The 18321-nt window shown below is 49.0% G+C and overlaps 1 protein-coding gene across 1 annotated transcript; it reads right to left on the bottom strand.

Annotated features, from left to right (window-relative positions):
- Positions 1-5430: 5430 nt before the first annotated feature.
- Positions 5431-16449, bottom strand: LOC147970864 (uncharacterized). Its single transcript, XM_087523686.1, has 2 exons — positions 15682-16449; positions 5431-5691 (listed from the first exon to the last, which is right to left on the bottom strand). Exons 1-2 carry the CDS (start codon positions 16447-16449, stop codon positions 5431-5433), a joined length of 1029 nt encoding a protein of 342 aa, XP_087379812.1.
- Between the last annotated feature and the right edge of the window lie 1872 nt (positions 16450-18321).

Below are 18321 nucleotides of genomic sequence, written 5' to 3'. Positions count from 1 at the left end.
TCTATCGTGCGTAGCACCTGCCGACCAGGCATGACAAAGCGTAGCACCTGTCGGTCAGGCATGACTTGACATCTCCACCGAAGCTCCATGCAAGACGAAGCCACTCCACCTCCTGCCTCTGACTTCCAGCGCTGCTCCACAAACGACGCTCCCAAGAAAGAAACGACACCGCAATGCCGCCATCGCCCGATCTGGAACACCAGATTCTAGGGTTTCCCCCGGAGCAGCAAAAGTGGGTCGACAGTAGTTAAACGATGATGCCTTCATGAATGTAACAGTGTAGAACGCCGCCATCGCCTGCCGCCGGCTCGGTTTTCACCGGCAACCATGTCTCCCCAACTCGCAGCCAGGACTAGATGATGGATCTCAAGATCCGACTACCCAGCCTCTGGCCGGCCACCTCCGACGAAGAAGATGACCACCACCGTTGGCTACATTGGCTAGAACAGATCTGGCAGAGGTGCCGCTGAGCAGTCCACCAGGCCCTCGATGCCGTCGCCGATCTAAAGCACGATGACGCACCGCCGCCAGATCTAGGCCAGCCACCGCAGACAACTGCCCGTGCCCCGAGGCAGGGCCGACCACCGCCGCCATCGTCGAAGCCATCGCCGCCGCTTCTAGATCAGCCACACCTCCACGCGCATTGGGGCCCCTTCACCCCTGAGACGCGGAAGAGAGGAAGGACCCCCTCCACCGTCGTCAGCCTCCGGGCGCATGCCGACAGCGTCCTCCGGTGGCGGCGGAAGGAAGGAAGATGATTTAGGCCCCAACGGCAGCTAGGGTTGGGGTGCCACTCGAGTCGCCCAAGCAGGGGGTGACGCGGGGCCTCCTGACTTTCATAAAATGGGAGAAAAATAACTTGATACTCCACCAGTCCCTCGATGCCGTCGCCGATCTAAAGCCCGATGATGCGTCGTCGCAGATCGCATCACGCCGCCGCCCGATCCAAGCCAGCCGCCGCAGACAACCGCCCGTGGCCCGAGGCAGGGCCGACCACCACCGACATCGTCGAAGCCATCGCCGCTGCTTCTACATCGACCGCACCTCCACGTGCGTTGGGGTCCCGCCACCCCAGACACGCAGGAGAGAGGAAGGACCCCCACCACCGCCGTCGGTCTCCGCGCGCAGACCGGCGGCGTCCTCCGGCGGCGGCGGAAGGAAGGGAGGAAGATGATTTAGGCCCCTACGGCTGCTAGGGTTGGGGTGCCACCTGAGTCGCTAGAGCAGGGGGCGACGCGGGGGCTTCCTGACTTTCATAAAGTGGGAGAGAATTTCGTTAGAAGGTTATAACGTACATACTAGTACTAGTATACTGAAAACAATGCATATTCTGTGTGTGCCTCCTGGCTGCTGTTACTAAAGTAACTTGATACTCGTGTGTGCTCGTGGATGTGAAAATTGATTTATGTTATCACACAAATGCCGTTAGTTCTGACACGCTGGCTCTCTTTAAGGTCTTTTAATTCTCGTGTGTGCTATCTTTTAATTCTCATGAACCAAAATCACATTCACATTTTAAGCAAAACAGAACGACCCTTCATTTCGTATTATCGAAGTCAGACTTGAATATATGTGTGATGTATGAAGTGAAGCCCGGTCCTGCATCTTTTGCGTGTGCAACAGAACAAAGTACGCACACTTTCTAGCTTTTCCTCGTTGCGCATAAAAAAGTATGATGAGTATCATTCTTTTTTGCTGCGCTCTGGTGACCTGTGAAAACATGGCTTGCTCTATTCTTCTTTCTACTCAGATGCACGGTCACGTCCAGCATTAGTAAGGCTGCGCTTGGTTTCCTACACATACGATGCTGCCGTTGCTAAATAGAGACTGTCTGATTTTCTGCAAACTGGAAAGTTGGAGCAGGTGCGGCCACTGCTCGCACCGAGAAATAAGACTTTGACTTGCGCTCATAATGGGTATCAATTATGGTTGTGTGTGTTGGTCTAGGGAACCTTCATTTTATACCATGCACGTTATATTGTATTGACAGGAACCTTCATTTTTCATCGGTAAACCTTTCACAATCTTATTCATACATTCTTTTTATTGGACCGGGCACCTTTCATATCACAAATATTAGAGCATCTACAACCGGTCTTAGCAAATCGAACTCCTCAAACGTCCACGGACCCGACCGGGCGCGTTTGCAGACAGCGACCGTTCACGCCTCAAATTTGCTCCTCTACATCCGAGTCTCTCATATCTCATCTCCTAGATCCATACAAACCATGCAAAATAAACCTACGTACCATGACACCCTAGCTACGATTCATCGTTGGAGATGTCCACGACGTTGGTGATGGGCGTCGGGTGGACGGGCGTGTAGGAGGTCTCCGGCTCCTCCTCCTCATCTATGTACGCGAGCATCTCGTTGAATTCCGTGGCGTGCTCCGCCTCCATGTCCCACTGATGATGTCATATGGCCTCCACATCCGACTCTGAGTGAAAGGGAACCGATGATGGCTTGTTGCTCCGCCTGCAGATCTGCGTCCCTAGTGCCCCCCACATCCTCCTCCTCCTCCTCCAAGTCCTCCTCCGGATCCTCCTCCTTCTCCAAGTCCTCCTCCGGTCCACAGCATCCAGAGGTAGCCCCACGGCGATTCGGGCTTCACGCCTTGCTCGGATCCGCTCAAGGAGTTGCAGATGGTGCTCCGACTAGATATGGGTAGCTCCTTACCTGACTGCGTGGGGGCATGGCCACTAGTGGTGGCCGACGATGAGTGGAAAGTGGCGGCGGCTGTGATGGCCTGGCTTATTAGGGATGATAGACTACTCATATCAATAAGGAGTTCCTTCTTTTCCGGTAGCCCATTCGGTCAGAACTCCAAAGTTAAGCGTGCTCAACTTGGAGTAGTGTCAGGATGGGTGACCGACCGGGAAGTTGCTCCCGGGTGCGCATGAGTGAGGACAAAGTGCGCAGAAAAGACTAGTATTGATCTGTGGGGACAGTCTAGATACCACCAGGAGTAACGACCACCGGCGGATGTGTCCGGGGCGTTACAAGTTGGTATCAGAGTCGACCCTCGCGGTTACACGGATGGTTGCGGACAGGTGCGTGGTCATGTTGTTCATGACGTTTGTGACCCGTCGTGGCACCCGACATGGCACATGTACCGGACTGGAAGCACAGACGTTTGTGCCAAGAGGGAACGTTCCTGTGGCCCGACGAGGACCTCGGTTCCTCTGAGTGGGGGTGTATGTGATGGCCTGGCTTATTAGGGATGATAGACTACTCATATCAATAAGGAATTCCTTCTTTTCTGGTAGCCCATTCGGACAGAACTCCAAAGTTAAGCGTGCTCAGCTTGGAGTAGTGTCAGGATGGGTGACCGACCGGGAAGTTGCTCCCGGGTGCGCATGAGTGAGGACAAAGTGCGCAGAAAAGACTAATATTGATCTGTGGGGACAGTCTAGATCCCACCAGGAGTAACGACCACCGACGGATGTGTCCGGGGCGTTACAGCGGCGGTGGACGGGAGGGGAGAAATATGAAAGGGTAGGGGTTTGGTGCCGGCGGTCGGCTTAAATAACCGGGCTAGGGACTACGCGCCCCGCCGGAGCAGCGCCATGTGGTGCCACCGGTCCGACGGGGGAGACGAGCTTCGAATCGCCAGGTTTCGGACTGTTTTCCTGTGGGACCCCAACACCAGTCTGACATGGCGGGAAGGCCCAGGCGCCCCCATATCCGTCCCTATTTGGGTTGGATATGAGGGGTGCCGGCCAACCTGGGCGTTTGAGGCCCGTTTTAAAGAGTCCGTCTAGGTCGCATTTTTATGACCGGCCACTGAACGGGCCATCTGCCCGAGAGTTATAAGGGCATGTGTAGGTTAGGTTTTTCGTTGCTTGTGTAGTCTATTAGAACATTATACAAATTAGGACACCCGCCCTAAACAAAATTATTAAGATCCACTTGACATTATAATGGCATGGATATTAGACTAAGAGTGCGCATTGGCCAGTGATGCTTTCATTTTTCGTTGCTTAAACCTTGCACAATCGTATGTGTGCATTCTTTTTATTGGATCGAGCACCTTTCATACCATGATGGTTGTACCCCTCAGGGTACTACCTTGGTCAACCAAGTGGTGGGTGGCGGTGGCACCGAATACAACTTCTCTCCAAACCTTGCACATCATATGTGTACACTCTCTTGATTGGACCGGACATCTTTTATACATCTAACATTTTACCCCTCGGGGCACCACCCTGGCCGACCAGGTGGTGGACGGCGGTGGCACCAAACATAACTTGTCTCCAAACCTTGCATATCATATGTGTGCACTCTCTTTATTGGACCGAGAACCTTCTATAACTCTTAACATTATACCCCTCGGGCACCATCCTTGTTGAGCAGCTCCCTTTGAGGGTCCACCGCCGCCTCCGACCATCCATATAATCTCGACCTCTTCATCTCTTCCTCTCTCTCTCTCTATGTGTGTGTGTGTGTATGTGTTTAAGGATAGACGGATTAGAATGTAATATTGGCACCAACACTTGACGTGTGGTTTAACCCACCCGAAATATATATTGGTAGAGTTAGCATATGATGACACACCAATTATGAATGAACAATTGTGAATGAAACATGAAACTTATACCCCTCACGGTGGTCTAGTATCCCTGTATCATCATAGTGACACGAGAACTTTTATTTTCCATTGCACAAACCTTGCACAATCATATGAGTGCACTCTTTTTATTGGATCAGGCACCTTTCATGCCACGAAGGTCGTACTCCTCAAGGCACCACCCTGGTCGACCAGGTGCTAGATGGCGGTAGCACCGAACAGAACTTGTCCCCAAACCTTGCACATCGTATGTGTGCACTCTCTTTATTGGATTAGCAACCTTAAACTTATACCCCTCGCAGTGGTCTAGTATCCCAGTATCGTCATAATGACACGGGAACTTTTATTTTCTATTGCACAAACCTTGCACAATCATATGATTGCACTCTTTTTATTGGATAAGGCACCTTTCATAAAATGAAGGGCGTACCCCTCGAGGCACCGCCCTGGTCGACCAGGTGCTAGATGGTGGTGGTACCGAACAGAACTTGTCCCAAAACCTCGCACATCATATGTGTGCACTCTATTTATTGGACCAGTCACCTTTTATACCTCTAACATTATAACCCTTGGTGCACCACCGTCGAGCAGCTCCCTTTGACGATCCACTGCCGCCTTTGACAATCCATACTCTGTGTGTGTGTGTGAGAGAGAGAGAGAGAGAGTGTGTGTTGGTCTAGGGATAGATGGATTAGAATGTAATGTTGGCACCAACACTTCACACGTGGTTAAATGCACTCGAAATATATACATGTAGAGTTGGCCTAAGAGGGTACACCAATCATGAACAAAGAATTGTGAATGAAATATGAAAGGCAGGTGAACATTGTTGTTGCTGATTCCATGGCCGCAGACCACTCCTTCACGAGGTAGGGCATGCCCAGCCGGTCGCAGAACACCGGCACACAACTTCAACTTTATCATGACATCCCATGTCGGCGAACCTAACGAGGTAGTTGGTCGATGCCCGCTCGTGGCCTTGGACGGGGGCGTTGATGGCTGCCCGTGGGATGTCAGAGAAGCAGCGGATCATGGCCGACTTCACCATCGATGGTTCAGTGCATGTAGCATTGATAACCAAAGCCGTTGCTCGAAGGCGACTCTCCTCCACCATCTCCTGAATCTGCTCAAGCACACAGTGAGACAACAGTGGTTGGCGATTAGGCCAACTCGAACGCACGACCCCAAATGGATGTCCGGATTTCGTCTGTTTAAGGCAGGAAAACAGATACGCCTGTCCGTTTACGGTCATGCGGCCGTTGGTGCATCCAACGCAGCAGACTCGCTCCAAACAGTGTCCGGTTTTGTTCGGCCTTATCATTTCTTCGAACACATCAAAGATGCAGGAACAGAGCACACAACATGGAGCTCCCGACGGCCTCTGCCGCGCGCGTGGACCTCCTAGTGATGTCCTTAAAAAATTGGTGCACTAGATTGGTAGCCATTCTAACTTGATCTGCCCGAGTGAAAACTCTCGCGTTCTCTTGCTTTCATAATTGCTACGCGGTCGCTTGATTTGCTATTTTCACTCGGTGTATGCTCTAGCGATGTTTTTCTATGAGCGGAGACAGCTTCGGTTCATTGGTGTCGTGCCTATAGCAAGCGTATATGTAAAGTTAGACAACGATGAGTTAACTAGTTTACGGTAACTTTTCACACAAAAATACGACCATTCGCTACAAAACAAAGGCAGCGACGGATAAATCCGCTCCGTGCATCCTGGGCACGGTCAGCAACGCATCGCCCTGCATGCAACCAGAGCTGTCGGCATGAGAGCGGGATGCACAGCTCCTAGGAGTGATAGGCATGTCTCGAAGTAGCACATATGTTTGAAGTCAAGTCCACTCAATCGCCGAGCTGAATCTTGCTATCTTGTTGTGTTTGGCAGTGCTGGTGGCTCGTGAGAGCCTAGTTATCTGGCCCAGTGGAGTAGTCTGACACTTATACATCCAGGAGCTGCCTGCCTTTTCGCTATATTAAACAAAGTATGACTCCTATACAGACACAAAGGTATGGCGCGTACATGGCGTGAGCAAAGCTGGCGTTCAAGAACGACCAGTGCAGATTATAGTGTAGTTGTAACAAAGTAAACATTTTGGCATGAAACAAAGTAACAAATGAAAGGTATTAATTGCGTCTTAACATCGGATACAACGACTGATACAACAGACATAGCCGATAAAAAGCTCTGCCTTAAAGCACTCAAACAATCCAAATGCGATAAGCCATGGATGCTAGGATGACAAAGAAAAGCATGTACACCACGGATCTTGTGTCGAAATGCCAACAGCGACCACTATGCTCAATCATATCCCTTTGTTGAGCGACTGTAACGCGCAGCAGATGATTATCACCTTCAAGACGGCGGATCTTGTCTCGCAGATCCACAAGCATCTTTCTCATGTATTCACTTGATTTGGGGTTGATCTAGCTCCAGAGGGGGTGAGCGCAAACCTGCAGGGAAAAGGTTTTGATGTGTTCTGCGCGGTCTGAAATGTTTTAGCAAAACAACTTAATAAAGAGTTTGCAGAGTGCCTCACCGGCGTCCGTGACCACGACAGGTACCTCTGGCCGGGTTTGGCGTCTGTCCACGAGGTCAGACGGGCTGCCTTGGCGCCGCAGCCGCAGAAAACAGCAGGCTCATACTCCTTGGTCTGATCTGATGCACAAATTCCCTGGCCTGAATCCTGCTAGTCCCGTCATGAAAGTCAAACATAATTTTGCTGTCCAAGTCATGTCGATTCTGCATCACACCAATGGAACATCCCTTCATATTTGAAGTTTAAGTTTTGACTAGAATCCCATGGAGACTCAACGCACCACCATATTGCGTTGAAGGAGTGAGCATTGTTATTTGTTTCACCGTCAAAGGAACAAGGTTGTTAGGGAGATCAACCTGCTGCATAAATCCATCAGTTTAGTAGGAAGTCGAACCAAAATGCCCAGGATAAAGTTGATCTATACCTAAACGTTGCTGCACTGGACAACATCGCTTCCTCCGGTTACACGAACATCACAGGGCAGTGTGATTCCCTCTCTAAAATGATCTTCAACATTACAAATACTGCTGGATGAACCTCACATGGTTCTTTTTCCATCACCCAGCCCTGCCATCGTAGATAAAGTAGCTTCTTCAAATCCGGCAAATGGCTGCAGCGATATATATTGGTGATTGAAGAAGTCCAACCAAAGGGACACAGTTATGGCAACGGGCTGGCACTGCAAACCAAATAAATGGTCATCTTGACTACAATCTTTTTTTTGGGTGTGAATTTGATGGCCCTTTCTGATGCACAGCAGACAGTGGGTAGCACACTTTGCAAGATTGAAACAAATGGGCGATTCATTCAAGTTCCTCACTGGGGTGTGCAATGGTGTTCTTCAAGTGCTAACTGGGACAACCGGAAACAAATGCAATAGTTTTGCCATAGGTGACGCAAAAGGTGCAGAACCCTTGGTAGATGATGCATCAGATCTTTGAGACTAAAACCTACTTAAAACCCAAGATGTATGGAATCTTTCACAACTAGGAACGCAACAAAACCTAGACAATAGTCCTCCAAATAGAGCAAGCTCGCTGACCAATGCTGGAAAGGAACTACCCCCATTCCACTTATAAGTCTGTTATGTCAGAACCTAGCTTACCATTTTCATCCACAACCCAGTAAAGCTTTCCCACATGCTTTCCTCTTCTATAAATGTGATCTCCAATAATGCAACAATTCTGAACCTTATCCACATAAAAGTTCGGATCTTGATGCAAACTAAGGGTTCCGATAGCACCCTCTGCTACTAGTGATGGTAGGAAAGCCGCTCTCTCTCTCTCTCTCTTTATATATATATAGTGATACTATTCATCACCCAAGGTGCATAATAAGTTATTCTTCATCCAAGATAATCTTACGATCATTTCATAATTAAATTACATTTAGAATTCAAATATTTACATTCCTAATGATTCACTACGTAAAATTTGGCACAAGAAAATAAAAATATAGGTCATAAGACAAAAAATTTACAGTTTATGTGTATTTTACACTATGTTTTTACGTTGTAATTTTACATAACATAAAATATTTTTTACGACGATTATATATTTTCTTACGGTCTCTTTTTACGTCGGAAATAAGATAAAACTTACGGAACGTAAAATTATGGTACATTGATGGTAAAATAGAGGGGGGTGAAGAATAACTATTCCTCACCCGGGGTGACGAATAGCGCGACTATATATATAGTCTGAGCGCATTATGGATTAGCTTACGCTCCGGCCGCCTGACCCAGTCTATCATAAAATGCTAATGGAACACGGTGAAAAATCTATCGTAAAATGCTAATGGAACATAGTAACCTTGATCTTTCATGCGCTTCCGTGACCGTGTGGAATCCATCATAAAATTCTAATGGAACATAGTAATAGATTTTGCTCATTACTGCCTCTCCTTGTCTGGCTATGCATGATTAGGGCAATTTTCATGTAGTAATGTGTTTACAAAATGTAGTAATGAAGTTTCATTTTTTTTTGAAAAGGGGGACTCCCCGGCCTCTGCATCAGAACGATGCATACGGCCACTTCAATAAATAAAATAGGTTCAACAAAGTCATAGAGTCTTCAACAAAATAAAGGCGAGGGCACAAAGAACCTCGAAGCAAACCAAGAAAAGGCCAAAGAGCCACAACCGGCTGGTAAAATAAAAATAGGAAAACTAATTGCCTATCCTATTACATGATCGCCAACCAAACCGGTTGAAGATATCCCGCGCTACCATCTCCCACCGGACAGATCCAGTAACCAAACGCTCCCTGGCCTCCGTCGGAGTGAGTAATGACCACATACGGATCAGCGCCGTAGCACGGAATATAACTTGCAAAAATTGAATAGTAGTTATTCTGTTAGAAACCAAATCATTTCTGCAGTTCCAAATTGCCCATAACAACGCATACACTCCTACACGAATATGTCTAGCTGTATCGGATTCTATCCCATCCAGCCACGTTTCAAATAACGACCCGATCGTACTCAGAGGAGTAATGTTAAAGGCGATTTGCACGGTGCGCCATAGAATTCTCGCCAAAGGATAGTCAAGTAAGAGATGCTTAATGGTCTCGTCCTGATCACAGAAGCTACACCTAGTAGATCCTGTCCAATTGCGCTTGACCAAGTTGTCCTTTGTTAAAATTACCTGTTTATGGACAAACCACATAAACACTTTAATTTTCAAAGGCACCTTTACTTTCCAAACATGTTTGGTACTAGGAATGATAGTAGAGTTAATAACATCGATGTACATCGACTTTACTGTAAATTGTCCATTCCTAGTAAGCTTCCAACACAACTGATCGGGCTGTTGAGCTAGCTGGACTTCCATCAGTCTACGCACCAGATGGAGCCAAGCTTCCCATCTCTCACCAACAAGCATCCACCGAAACTGAATATTAAGGGGAATGGACTGCATAATCGTTGCAACTAGCACATCACGTCGCTGGACAATACGATACAAGGTTGGGTACTGTAGTGCTAATGGTGTATCACCCAGCCAAGTGTCCTCCCAAAAACGTGTATCATTGCCATCACCGACAATAAACTTTGTTCTATTAAAGAAGGTTACCTTGACTCTCATAAGCCCCTTCCAAAACGGCGAATCAGTTGGTCTCACTGTCACCTAAGACAAAGTTTTGGACAACAGATACTTGTTACGAAGAATCTGCGCCCAAGTTGCGTCAGTCGGAGCTGAAAGCTTATACAGCCACTTACTAAGCAGGCATCTGTTCTTGACCTCAAGATTTTCGATACCCAAACCCTCTTGGTCCTTTGGTCGACAAATAACATCCCACTTGGCGAGTCTATACTTTCTCTTAAGTTCATCACTCTGCCAAAAAAATCTTGATCGGTAGAAGTCCAGCCTTTTCCTAACCCCAACTGGAACCTCAAAGAAAGATAGTAGGAACATCGGCATACTCGTGAGCACCGAATTAATAAGAATTAACCGGCCTCCATATGACATAAGTTTTCCCTTCCAGCAACTAAGTTTCTTTTCAAACCGATCCTCGATGCATTTCCACTCTCGGTTTGTTAGCTTACGATGGTGAATGGGTATACCTAGGTAGGTAAAAGGTAAAGCCCCTAATTCACATCCAAACAATTGCCTATAAGCCTCCTGTTCCTCCTTGGATCTACCAAAGCAGAACAACTCGCTTTTATGAAAGTTAATCTTTAACCCAGACAATTGTTCAAATAAGAATAGCACCAGCTTCATATTTCTCGCTTTTGCCAGGTCATGCTCCATAAAGATGATAGTATCATCAGCGTACTGCAGAATGGACACCCCCCATCAACTAGGTTGGGCACCAAGCCACCCACCTGACCGGCCTCCTTTGCCCGACCTATTAGGATTGCCAACATGTCAACAACAATGTTGAACAAAATAGGGGACATTGGATCTCCTTGTCTCAGGCCCCTGTGTGTCTGGAAATAGTGCCCAATATCATCATTTACTTTAATTCCAACACTCCCCTTTTGCGTCAAGGATTCTACCTGGCGTCGCCAAGCCTCATCAAAACCCTTCATACGCAAGGCCTGTTGAAGGAATGTCCATTTGACTTTGTCATACGCTTTTTCGAAATCCACTTTGAAAACAACCCCATCCAGTTTTTTCGTGTGGATTTCATGGAGCGTTTCATGAAGGACCACTACCCCCTCAAGGATATTCCTGTCCGGCATGAAAGCAGATTGGGTAGGCTGCACAACAGTATGCGCAATCTTTGTGAGCCTATTGGTCCCGACCTTGGAGAAAATTTTGAAACTAACATTAAGAAGACAGATTGGCCTGAATTGCTCAATTCTCACAGCCTCTGTTTTCTTAGGAAGAAGGGTGATCGTTCCAAAATTGAGCTGAAAAAGATGAAGCTGTCCAGCAAACAGATCATTAAACATAGGCAACTGTCACATCCCTAGTTCTGGTATGACCTAGGCTTGCTTTGTGCATCATGTTTAATCTTTCAAATAAATTTGAAATGGGGAAAGTTGCAAACCCTAGCACCAAAGTTTTTCCAATAGGTTCAACTTTAAAATGGATTTTCAATGAACCCAAAATGCTCTTCAAAAATGTTCATGCTCTTTGGATAATGTTGGGAACAACAACCAGAGGTGATGCACATTTTTGCTACACATTTTGGATTTTTGAATCAATGCATAAATATTTGATTTGGAGCTGTTTAAATTATATAAATATTTTAATGGCTCCAAAAATGTTGGGAATTGGTGAGGGCCTCTGGAATATTATATCTAGATGCCACAAATATTTTCAGCATTTATGGAAATGTTTTAACATTTCTTTTAGAGTCAAAACAAATGTCAGAAATAGAAAAAGAAAACAAAAAAAAATAGAAAACACTTACCTGGCGCTCACCTGGCAGCCCATCTGGCCGGCCCAGCCCACCAGGGGCAGGGAGGTCTTCTTCCTCCCGCTAGTCGGATGCACGGCGCGTGCCCGACGAGCGCCGGTGCACGCCCGACCACCTCCTGCTTCCCGCCGCTGCCTCGACGCCCAGGACGACGCCACACAGTCTCCCCGACCCCCCTCTCACTCCCTCTCGCTCATCCCCCTCCTCGGTCCTCTCTCTCGCACGCACCCGAGCGCTGCCATCGCCACCGACAAGCACCACCGCGACCACTGCCTTCCCCTCGCCTCTCGGACGTGCCCCAGAGCTCCGCCTCGCCGCCTGCTACGTCCTCAACGAGCCAGGCGACCCGGGAAGCTCTGCATCGACGCCACCGTCTTCGTTTCCATGGCCGGCCACCGAAGATCCTCCTTGTTGCTCCGATCGCTCCGGGCCTTCCCCGAGCCCGCTGGCCTGCTCTGCGTGATCCCCGTGAGCTGCCGGTCTTTCCCCCCTTAACCACGTCGTCGTTTTCATCCTGTAACCACTGCCCCGCGGGTAACCGGAGCCGCCGTCCGCCATGGCCGGCGAGCTCCGTGCCCCTGAGCCCTCTGTTCCTGCTAGTTGCTCCGGCGGGCTCCTGTTGCCCATTAGGTGCTGCCTAGCACCCCACGTTCGCTCGCCTCGCGCTGCAGCCGCAACCCCGCATCAACCGAGCTCCGGCCGCCGCCGCGAGCCCTGCTCCGGCGAGCTCCGTCCACCCCACGGCCTCCCACCTGCTCCGTTAGATGCGCGCAAGCGCCAGCCACCCTCAGCACCCATCCGCGCGTCGAATGGACGCCTGTAGCGCGTTTCGGTGAAGCACCGCCGTGCGGTTTGGTCGTCACCGGCCGAACTCTGGCGAGGCTGACGTGGCGGGTTAATTAGCGCTAACCCCACAGCCTAATCACCCCCCCTGAGACTGACAGTGGGCCCCAGAGCCAAGTCAAACCCTGATCAGTGCGGGTTTGACCCAGGCTTAACCACTGTGTCACTGACGTGTGGCCCCCACATGTCAGGTTTGACCTGGTCACCCGTGCTGACGCCTCTATGATGTCACGCTGACGCAGTAATTGATTTTCTGGATTTTAAATAATTCAGAGAATTTCAGAAAATAGTTAAAACTTCTAAAATTCCTAGAAATTAAACCGTAGCTCAGAATGAAATAATTTATATATGAAAAATTATCAAAAAAATGCAAGGAATCCATTTATGCCAGTTTCATGCATGAAAAACCAACTTATACTTGCTGTATAAGTGAAAACGTAATAATGGCATGTTATATACTTAATTTGGGATTTGCATATGAACCCTTGGTTCATATGGACTTCAAGCAAATTGATGCTACATGCATTAGGGCAAATCATAGCATCTTTGAAATGTCATCTTCATGCATCATATTGTTGCATATGGTTGTTTATTGATTGCCGGCACTGTCCCTTCTCGATAGGTTCTACTCCGGAAGGTGTTCCGAGCACCTGTCTGAGGAGCAGTGCTTCTTCGTGGATCTATCAGGCAAGCAACCCCCCCTTGAGCATTTCGATAAATCCCACTCTCTCGCTCCTGCTCCTTATACTGCATTAGGACAACAACAATTCAAACTGCTACTTTCTGCTGCGGTAGTTGAACCCGTTCCTCTGCATGACCTGTCATTGCCACAGTAAATAGTTAAACCCACTAGCATGAGTAGGAGTTGCTTGAGCCTTGATGTGCCTACTCATCCATGCTTGATTTCTTTATGCCAGCTATGCTTAGAGTTGTTTCAGGTCTGATTCACCGGGAATGAATCGGAGTGGTGAACATGTCCTACCGGTAAAGGCTAAGTGTGTGAACACGTTTTGGTAAAGGTAGCGATGAGAGGCCATGTAGGAGTACATGGTGGGTTGTCTCATTGGAACCGTCCCTAAGAACTGAGTTCTGTGTATGTTATCCAACTCTAGTTACTACCACGCATTGGGTTCCGGTTATCCGGCCCCTCTTGGCTTATTAATCCACTTGATCTCTGTCCAGGAGTTGTAACTAGTTCTGGCGTTTGTAGGTAGTGCTACTTGTCTACCAGGTGGTGTCCGACGGGACGGGCTTGGGACAGACTAGGCACCGTGGCACGGTGTACCAAGTGGCACCCGGATGGTGGGCTTGGGAACCCTGCACACATCGTTTGGGGCCGTGAGCGACACCCCGGCCGGATCTCCTTGCGGATGGAACCCGAATAGGCGATAAACCTGGACGAGAGACTTGTGTGGTTAGTCAGGTTGTGGCCGACACCCTCGCCCGGCTTCCGCTTGAAGGTTGTCGAGGTACATGACGTGTACAGGGCTATAAGTGGCAAGAGCGTGTGTGAAGAAGTGCACCCCTGCAGGGTCAATATTATCTATTCGAATAGCCGTTTTCCTCGGATATGGAAAGTTGGAGGACTTATGTAGTACATAGACAACTTGAAGTGGATACTCTAAAATCCGCAAGATAAGCGTGAGTGCTATGGATGGCCTTCTCGTAGGGAGACAGGAACGGATCCATAGTGGAGTATTGATATAGTGAATATGTGGACTCGTGTGCGTCTTCTCCCCTCAAAGAAGTTTCTGATACTCGTAGTATAGGTTAGCCACTAAGTTAAAGCTGGCTTGCTGCTGTTAAAACTCCACCACCCCCTTGGTTGAAAATGTTGCATATGTAGATAGTTCTGATGTAAGACTTGCTGAGTACCTTTGTACTCACGTTTGCTTATTTATGTTTTGCAGTTGGTTACCTTAGTGACTTCGACGAGTAGCTTGTATCCCAGCTACGATCTTGTACCCTTGGGAGGGTCGTGTTTAGTCAGGCTTCTTAGTCTTTTCCTTTTGTAGTTGTCTGATCTCAGACATGTAATGCTTCCATTGCTTGTATGCTCTGAATGATGGGTCATGAGACCCCTATTTGTATTGAATGCTATGTGGCTCTTCTGGGCCTTTATCTATATGAGTTTGAGTTATGTTGTGATGCCATGTTGTACAACACATACTTGCATGTTATGCGTACGTGTAACGTGTATTGCTATGTGTGGGATCCGACAACCTAGTTGTTTACCTCTGATAGCCTCTTTTATGGGGAAATATAGTCTTGTGCTTCCATGAGCCATAGTAGTCCGCTACAGCCCGGTTCACCGGAGTCCTGCTAGCCCAGCACTACTGCTCCGGAACACTTGACTGGCCGGCATGTGATTCACTTTGTTCCTGTGTCTGTCCCTTCGGGGAAATGTCACGCGGTGACATCCGGAGTCCTGCCTAGCCTGCTACAGCCTGGGTTCCCAGAGTCCTATTAGCCCAGTGCTACAGCCCAGATTCATACGTTGTTGACCGACATGTTCGTGGTTGATTCATGTATGCCTGTCCCTGTAAGTTAGTGCCACTTTGGGTTCACGACTAGTCATGTCGGCCCGGGTTCTCTGTCATATGGATGCTAGCGACACTATCATATACGTGAGCCAAAAGGCGCAAACGGTCCCGGGCCAGGTAAGGTGGCACTCGTGGGAATACCGTTCGTGAGGCCGCAAAGTGATATGAAGTGTTACATGCTAGATCGGTGTGACTTAGGATCGGGGTCCCGATAGCAACAAATCCCCTTTAATGATATGCCAGCATTTCTTATAAAACTCCGTTGGGAATCCATCAGGGCCTGTCGCCTTGTTATTCTTCATTTGGGAGATGGCCTCGAGCACCTCTTTCTCCGAGAAAGGAGCCGCAAGAATATCATTCTCCACCGCTGTGAGCTGAGGAATATCCTCAACCCTTGACTCATCCAGAGACACATAGTTCTCTTCTGGAGGGTCAAACAGCAGCTTATAGTACTCGATAATGTACAATTTTAGGTTTTCCTGTCCTATAATTGTGCCCTCATCTTGCTCAAGCTGAAAGATCCTCTTCTTTCGATGCTTACCATTGGCGATCATGTGAAAAAATTGGGTGTTTGCGTCCCCCTGGACTACTCGCCGGACCTTGGCCCGCAACGCCCATTTCAACTCTTCTTCCCTAAGAAGTTCTTTCAGCCTCAATTCTGCCTCGAGCTTGGCATGAAGCTCTGCGGCCGGCAGTATCCTGGTTTCTGCTTTTACATCCAGAGATTGAATAAGGGAAAGGAGCTTTTCCTTTTCGACCTTATAAATCCCGCTAAGATGCTTAGCCCACCCACGTAGGAAACTCCTCAAGTGCCTAATCTTATTCTGCCAGCTGAAGTGCAGTCCTCCCTCCTGACTCCTAGCCCACTCTCTGGCCACGAGATCAAGGAAGCCATCACGTTCAAACCAAGCCATCTCAAAGGAGAACACATTTTTGTTCCCCAGGTGGGTGGGTTCACCAGAGTCGACAAATAACGGCGTATGGTCAGAAATACCACGGGACAAGGCCTGGACAGTCACCAGGGGAAACTTCTGTTCCCAATCGACGCTGGCCAACACTCGATCCAACTTCTCATACGTCGGATTTGGCATCGTGTTCGCCCAGGTAAATTTTCTACCCGAGAGATCAATTTCTCTCAGGTCCAAACTTTCAATGATAGTATTAAACATGAACGACCAACGGCCATCAAAATTATCATTGTTCTTATCCTCACGCCGTCTAATAATATTGAAATTACCCCCCCCCCCCCACCAGGATGGGCAACTGTTCGGAACCACAAATCCGAACAAGATCAGCTAAGAACTCGGGCTTAAGCTCGGGCTGTGCAGCACCATATACCGCAACAAGGGCCCAATTAAACCCATCAACCTTCGACCGCACCCTAAGCTTAATAGAAAAGTCTCCCATGACCACACTGCGAACCTCAAGCGCTTCGCACCTAACTCCGAGAAGGATTCCACCCAACCTCCCTCTCGGCGGCAGGCAATGCCAGTCAAAATCTATACCACCCGATAAAGTATTTAGAAATTGAGGCGCGAAGTTATCTCTACCTGTCTCCGATAGAGCGATAAAATCTAAACAATGCTCAACAGATGCCTCAGCAAGAAACCTTCGTTTAGCCAAGTCCTTTAGACCTCTGCTATTCCAGAATATTCCTTTCATAGATCATCATGAAATTTTTTTGTCGTACGAATCCTAGCACTCCTACGCACTGCGGATGCCGGTTATACCTTCCGTTTCCACTTGCGCTTGGGAATAGTTTGACTCTGCAACTGGTCCTCACAGCCAGTCTCAGAGTTGCTAGCCAAAACTATCTCGGTAGAATCAGCCTCTACATCCTCGTCAGTATTAGGTTGCATAAGATCCGCACAAAAATTGTCGAGCACCTTGACCCCGAGCGCATCAACCTCAGAATCACTCATGGGCTTAACAGCCGCAATATTACGAATCATCTCTAAGGCCCGCCCAGCCTCTAGGTCTAGAAGATCATTAACAGAATTAGAGATTTCAGTGTCATTACTACCCAACAAGACTCCTAATTGATTTGCATTTTGAACAATCTCATCATTTGAAAAATGCAAAATGGAATTAGAGGTATTGATGGACATACCAGTAGTGACCTCCACGTCACGAAGCTTGGCCGCCCTCATGGCGCACCGCTGCTGAATGTCGTCCACATCCGGCTGTGTCTGGAGACGGCCGCTCATTCGGCGCCCCTCAGATACCGGATACTGAATCCCTCCAAACGCAATGACCTCCTCCTGAGAGATCGCGGTCGGGGTCCGGCCTCGTGCCGCCCCCCAACCAGCTGGCCGATCAAACTGCACGGGCTCACCCACAGCCTCGCCCGAGAGAGGGCAAGCACTCTCCGCAGACTCGTGGCGCGCCCCACCCGGTGAAGCTGGCAGGGTGGGTGGTGGAGTCCGAACAAGGGCCACCTGCCCTCGCTCCCCACCCAGCACCGGAGAAGCTACCCGCACATGCGCCGAGGGGGGAGGAAGCTCCGAGGCCACCTGCCCCGAGCCCTCTCCCGAAGGCAGAACCGCCATCAACCGCAAAGTAGACGCGACGGGATAGGAGGTATCCAAGGCCACCTGCCCCAGACCCCCTCCCGGCAAAGAAAAGGACACGGGGGCCACCTGCCCCGAATCCCCTTCCTCAGCAGAAGGAGAGCAACCCAAGGCCGCCTGCCCCAGGGCCCCACCCGACAAGCCAGGTACGACAAGCTGCGTCACCTCCTGAGGAGGTACTGTGTGCTGAGCACGAGAGGGAGTGGCCACCTACCAACCCCCAGGAATCGTGTCCATAGCACCCTCCAACCCCATAGCCGGTAACTCGAGCTCAAAAGCCTCCTCGGACTCAACCCGGTCACTCCACAGCCTCGGGGGAGCAGAAGAAGGCTCAAAGGACCCAAATCTCAGAGTCGTAGAAGGTACCACGGTGGGTGGGACTGTTCCATACCC

The sequence above is a fragment of the Triticum urartu genome, chromosome 5A (assembly GCF_056163025.1).
Source record: "Triticum urartu cultivar PI428250 chromosome 5A, HENAU_Tu73, whole genome shotgun sequence".
In the NCBI taxonomy this organism is placed as follows: Eukaryota; Viridiplantae; Streptophyta; class Magnoliopsida; order Poales; family Poaceae; genus Triticum; species Triticum urartu.
The sequence above is the reverse complement of the archived record's forward strand: the minus strand, read 5'-3'. Positions and strand labels throughout refer to the sequence as shown.